The following is a 6632-nucleotide window of genomic DNA, read 5'->3' on the forward strand; positions in this document are numbered from 1 at the left end:
GCAGCTTCCTCCAATCAGCAGCGAGGATTCAGCGGGGCGCTGCCTCCTCTGGGCGGCGCTGAGCTCCAGAAGGAGCCGCTACCCAACCAGGACCCGCAGCTCTGCTGCGGCAGAAAAAAATGACCAGTATTTTGAAACCAAATCTATGGATGTAACCCAGGGGTCTGCAACCTTTCATATCCAAAGAGCCGTTTTGCCCAGAGTACAACCAAATAAAAGTTTTTTAGAGCCGCAAAATATACCATGACTTTTTCTAGAAAACCTTTTTTTTTTATCTTGTATAGGAAATTAGTTGTTGCTATCTCAAACAATCAATTCATATATTTTTAATGTTTAAACGTATCATTTTCAAGCTAATTCATAGAAAAATGTCTCTTAAAACATATTTCTGGTTCTTTTAATCTCATTCTTTTCCATATTATAAAAAACGCTAAAGCTATTGATACCGGTATATATTATAGTAAATTATTTAGCTCTTTATATACATTTTAGCCTATATTAAGAGCCGCTGGAGAGGGTTCAAAGAGCCACATGTGGCTCTGGAGCCGCAGGTTGCAGACCCCTGATGTAACTCTCGACATATCTATGTCATCCATAGCATTATTACTGTTAATTGTTTTCGTGAGTCCGGTTTCTGGATTTAAAGTTTAAATTAAAATAAATTGTTGTATTTTCATCCCACTGTTTCTTGGATTGTCCTCTCTGTATGATGTTCAGTCTTGTTACTTTTATAATTTCCAAATATCCTCAAGTAATTTGTAAAATTCAGTTCCCAGAGAATCAACGTTTCGATAATAAAGAAATAAAACATGTAAAGTAATTTTAGGACTTCAGATTGGGCCTCAGGCCAAAATAGCAAACAAAACAGTTAATTTTACCATTCTCAAAGAAACATGAAGGAAAATACAATTATCTTATCTGCTAAAATAACAAAAACAGGAGAGAACTTTATTAATAATTACAACTCTTTTGAACATTTAACCCTTAGTTTCCCTCATCCGAATTGCAAAGCAAGAAAACCTCTACTTTTTGTAACTTTGTATCGTCCACCAGGTCCTTACTCTGAAGTTTTAGACGAGTTTTCAGAGTTCCTATCTGATTTGGTGTTAAATACTGACAGGCTCATCATAGTGGGGGATTTTAACATCCATGCTGACATTGAAGGTGATAGCTTAAGAGCAGCCTTTAATGCTATCTTAAATGCTATCGGCTTTGTTCAAAATGTGAGTAGCCCCACACATTCTCATCTTCATCCTTTGGACCTTGTGTCCTTTTTTAATTTATTTATCCTATTGCCAGATATTATCTGGCTCCAAACTTATAGCTAGGAATAATCCCTCTTAAGGATGTTATGTTTCCTAATCGATGCTCATAAACAATAGAATTGAGTTGCACACATATCAGTTCTATTTGTCGAATGATGTTTCTATTAACAGCATCTCATCTGGAAAACATCAACATATTTTCTCCATCAGAAGCTAAAGTTTTGAGTCCACTTTAACTTTAATAATCCCTGTAGGTTTGTGCAAATCTATGCAAAGAAAAAAGATAGAGGCGAGCTCAGGGCCTTGTTTGCTTCTTATCCTCTGGACTTTGAATAAGTGAGGTGTTGTTTAATCAGACTGGAATGCAGCAGGCCCATCGGTCTCTCAGTCAGCCAGAGAAAGGGGGAAAGAACAACAACTTCTTTTGAAATCTAAGATATTTAATTATACTTTACTTATCTAACTTTGACCTAGAAGTGTTGATGTTATACATGTTTGTCATCTGCATTTTGAAATCTGATCTGTTCCTATTCTAATCTTCAGTAAAACAGTTTTCATTAAACGCTTCCAACATATTTTTAAGCATAACCTCTTGAGTCTTAACCTTCACGACTCCTCACTTCAACCAAGGTGGTAACTTTGTGATGAAAGTTTGTGGGGATGCTCTATTCAATCCAAACACTTTCATTACGTTTCAAAAATGAGCATAAAAATTTACTGAAGGGTACCACAATACATGGCTATTTATAGGTAGTTAGATGCCTTTTATTGCTTTATTGATAAAGGACTAAAAACTATGTATAAAAAAACACAGGCATCCCTAGTATATATAAAAACAATTTAAATTCTGTCCTTCCAGAAAAATAATGCTGAAAAGTACAAATATTAAAAATTCTGTGCATATTATGATTTGCCAACATCCAAAGTGTACACATTTGAGATAATTGCCGAATTAATTTATGAAAAGTCACCTTGAATGGAATTTGATGGCTATAATCAGCTTTGAGTAGAGCCAAAACCTGTCCAGACAGAAAATGTATGTCGTACAGTAGTTGCTAAAAGTGACAATTCAAATAAAACTGGTTAAAAAAAAGTTTGTGGGGATGCTCAAACAGTGGCTGATGGACCTACAGTTATTCAATCCAAACACGTTTCAAAATTAAGCACAAAAGTTTACTGAATGCTACCCTAGTTGAGAACACAAGGGTACCACCATACACTGTTATTGGTTTTTAGTGCTGTAATGATAAAGGACTCAAAAACAATGTATACTAATAAAAAAAAAAAAAAAAGACATCCCTAATATATACAAAGTTTCAATTCTGTCCACCCAGAAATATATGCAATACTGAAAAGTACAAATATTAACATATCTGTATATTATGATTTGCAGTAAGCCAAACTGTACATTTGACATGATTGCTTTGATTACAGCCAAAACCTGTCCATACAGAAAATATGTCATACTGTAGTTGCTAAAGTTGACAATTCAAAAAAATTCCTTAAAAATTGTTACCCTTTTTAAGCCCTTATAATCTTGTTTTGTAGACACTTTTAGTGGGAATCGTGTTCTTAACCAGCAGGTTGGCGGCCCTGAAAAGGACCTTTGTTTAGTTTAGAGAAGCGGCTCAGTTTAACCTCCAAAGCCGTACAGGGTGCGGCCCTGCCTCTTCAGAGCGTACACCACATCCATGGCGGTCACAGTCTTCCTCTTAGCGTGCTCGGTGTAGGTGACGGCGTCCCGGATGACGTTCTCCAGGAAGACCTTCAACACACCGCGGGTCTCCTCGTAGATAAGACCGGAGATACGCTTAACTCCACCGCGGCGAGCCAGACGGCGGATAGCGGGCTTAGTGATTCCCTGGATGTTATCACGGAGAACTTTACGGTGACGCTTAGCGCCTCCTTTACCGAGTCCCTTACCTCCCTTTCCTCTGCCGCTCATTCTGTCTACCTCTGTTCAGTAACAAAGAGAAAAATGGCGACTGACTGCTGCTGTTGGCCTTTATGTATATGTGCTGCGGACGTAGGAGGAGACAACCACAGCGGCTGATGGATGGTTTCCCTTTGAGTTGCGTCAATGATTTTTTTTATTTATCCGACATATTTTTAGAACTAGCGGATTGTATTGTATCAGAGATATTGTTAAACATAATTTAGATGTTTAAGATAAGCTGTTTTGTTAACATATGATCTATTTTGTTGTAACAACTTAAGTCAGTGTTTTGTTGAATGGTTGACTAGACTTGTAAGCAGGATAGGCATCTTAAGCCTTGGCTTCAGTCTATATCTATTCGGTGAAATTAAAAAATATAGATGTGTAAATGTTCTGGCTTGAGCATGTTAATAACCGCAATAAACGTGTTCACAAATGTATTTAAAGTAGATAGCATAAACAAGTACACATACATACAGACTCTGTTTTGTGAGAGATGGAGAGGGCGATAACAGACATAGTCTAGAGATATAGATATGTTGCACCTCTAGCATCCATCAGTAGTTTCATCATTAACACCATCTAAGAATGAACAGCTTATGACAAGTTCTGGAAGTCATATCTCTTCCAAATATCTAATATGTGATTGTTTGGAAATCAAATGCACAAAGCCGCATAAACTTGAATGACGGTGTGGCCTATATAAGATATAATGGAGTATATGTTGTTAACACTTTCTGCTGCACTGCTAGGCCTCATCATATAATTTCTCCTTTTGCCACCTCTTTTTTGAAAAAGCCAGGTAATTATCTGTTGGTTTTAATGTAAAATCAGAAAGTTAAACCTTTTGCTATATATATAAATATTAAAAAAAAAAAATAAATAAATAAATCAACACATTAATAATTAAAAACATTAATATTTTTTTATTGTAAAAGGATCATTTTTCCTCTCCACTGTCGCTACAAGCATGCTTATTGTGAAGGATTGCATTTTTTCAATCAATTTGATTGACTGGGAGAAAATGTGATGCTCTTAGTTCTGAAAAATAACTGAAAATATTGTCTGTTATCTATTTTATTTTTATAGTCAAATTTTGTTGACCAAGGTTTTCATGCACCCAGAAATAGAAAAGTTATAGCAGTACATTGAAAGATGAGCATAGAAGCAAGCATCCCTTCTCCTCTGGAAGCAAAGTGGGTGCCATCCTACATTATTTGTTTTTAACAATCTGTATTCTGACTTACTGCTTTGTGATGTTATACATGTTTGTCATCTGCATTTTGAAATCTGATCTGTTCCTGTACTAATCTTCAGTAAAAGTTTTCATTATACGCTTCCAACATATTTTTAAGCATAACCTCTTGCGTCTTAACCTTTACGACTCCTCACTTCAACCAAGGGTGTAACTTTTTGATGAAAGTTTGTGGGGACGCTCTAACTGGAATGAAGATGTGTGAATGAACCTACAGATGTAGGGATTGTGATTGGGGGTATCACTGTTCTCAGCAGTCTTGGAGATTTTAGCAGAGTCTGCTGCTATTTGTTGGGACTGACATATGCCTTGGACCTGAGCCCAAGAATCTCACATACAGTTTTGAGTTTTTCCCAAAGGTACTGCTGGAGCTGGATCCTGGAAACCTTTAAAACAAGGTACAGAGACAAAAAAAATTATCTGCGTACAAAACTTTCTGACAACTGTCCAACAAGATGCTCTTTTCATGCAGAAATGTTTTATTGGAAAGGTATACTTGTTCTGAGGGTAACCTGGTTTAAAAGTTGCCTGATGTACTTTTTTACGGTTTACACACACACACGAGTCGGAAGATGTATTGTATTAATGATTACAGAGAAGTTTGTTGATGTGTTGTTTTACTCTTTACACACACAAGTCAACTGATGTATTGTCTTTAAAGGAGAACTCTGGCGCAAAATGGACATGAGGTGTAATAACGTTGGTACTGAGACGACTGGTATTTATTTTCATGATAATCGAATGTAAAGAGTTTTATCTCTAAATTGTTTAGCTTATAACACGAGAAGACAGTACCATCGCCTATAAAGGCAGGAGCCATCTTTGGAAAACAGTCTAGACCAATCGAACCACGGACGCCGTACTACAAGCTGAGCCATGAGATTCCAAATCACAATTCAGCTTGTAGCACGGCAAGCTTTACTTTCGATTATCATGAAAATAAATACCAGAGAACAGTTCAGAATGGTATCAATGTGTTATTACACCCCAGGTTCATTTTGCACCGGAGTTCTCCTTTTAATGTTTACAAAGAAGAGTTTTCTGATGTGTTTTACGGTTTACACACACAAATAAGCTGATGTATTGTCTTATTGTTTACTTGAGTATTGCAATTGTGACTGGTTCTGTTCTGTAAGAGTTGTGGATATCTTTACACATTTAAACATTTGACAAATAAATGTCTAATTAAAATGTCATATTTGTGCAGTTGCTTCATTTCAGGTATTGATTGGAAGTGTATTGTAGTGTTGAACATAAAGAATAAATATATTTAAAATATTAAGTACATGTAACATATTTATTTTGATAATTGATAGTTAAATATAAATCAAATTCAGGTAAAACATTAAGTAAATGTAACACCTTTCTTTTGTTACATTATACTGGGCCTCATCATATAATTTATTTTGAAAAAGCCAGGTAATGATCTGCTGATTTTAATCTAAAATCAGAAAGTTAAACCTTTTGCTATGAAAAAAAAAAAAAAAAAAAGTAAAAAAAAAAAAATTAATCAACACATTAATAATTAAAACCATTAATATTTTTTTTATTGTAAAAAAAAAACAAAAAAAAAAAAAACACTGCTCTTAAAAATGGTGATATTAAACAGAACAAAGATTGAATAAGAAACAAACAGGTTCAATGGGGTTGGTTAGGGATGGCGTCAGGTGGTTTGAAATTCAGAATATTATGGTGGTCAAACAACGAACAAAGTACAAAGTTTTTGTACATTTTAACACACATAAAGATGCCCTCAGAGACAAACTAAAAGTGCATACTAAACTCTCAGAGCTTAATGAAAGATTTTCTCCTGGAATCATATAACTGATTTGCCAGGTAATGGATAAGATTTTAGCAGCAGAAACTTTAAATGACTTTATCAGTTATTTTATTTTGTTAGCTGGACTCAGCAGTAAGCTGCCAGTTCTATTATTCAAATAGTTGGTTGATGATATGGTTGTCTTTGTTTAATGCTCAATGCACATGCTTATTATGAATATTTTAACTAAAGTAATCATAGTCTATTGCACCACCCTTTGATGAAGTGTACAATATTTCAGCACAGGGCTTATATGTTTTATTCTTGTGCAGTGAATTACTACCACCATTATCGTTGATCTTGATTTTTCTTTGTTTTTTGTTGTTTTTTTTACTTTGTACATATGTGATCATTGTA

The 6632-nt window shown here is 35.1% G+C and overlaps 1 protein-coding gene across 1 annotated transcript; it reads right to left on the reverse strand.

Moving 5' to 3' along the window:
- Positions 1-2773: 2773 nt before the first annotated feature.
- Positions 2774-3241, reverse strand: LOC107104302 (histone H4). Its single transcript, XM_015404284.1, has one exon. The coding sequence runs from the start codon at positions 3208-3210 to the stop codon at positions 2899-2901; it is 312 nt and encodes a 103-aa protein (XP_015259770.1). The 5' UTR covers positions 3211-3241; the 3' UTR covers positions 2774-2898.
- Positions 3242-6632: the final 3391 nt, after the last annotated feature.

Source organism: Cyprinodon variegatus, unplaced genomic scaffold (assembly GCF_000732505.1).
Source record: "Cyprinodon variegatus isolate N-32 unplaced genomic scaffold, C_variegatus-1.0 Scaffold1682, whole genome shotgun sequence".
Lineage (NCBI taxonomy): Eukaryota > Metazoa > Chordata > Actinopteri > Cyprinodontiformes > Cyprinodontidae > Cyprinodon > Cyprinodon variegatus.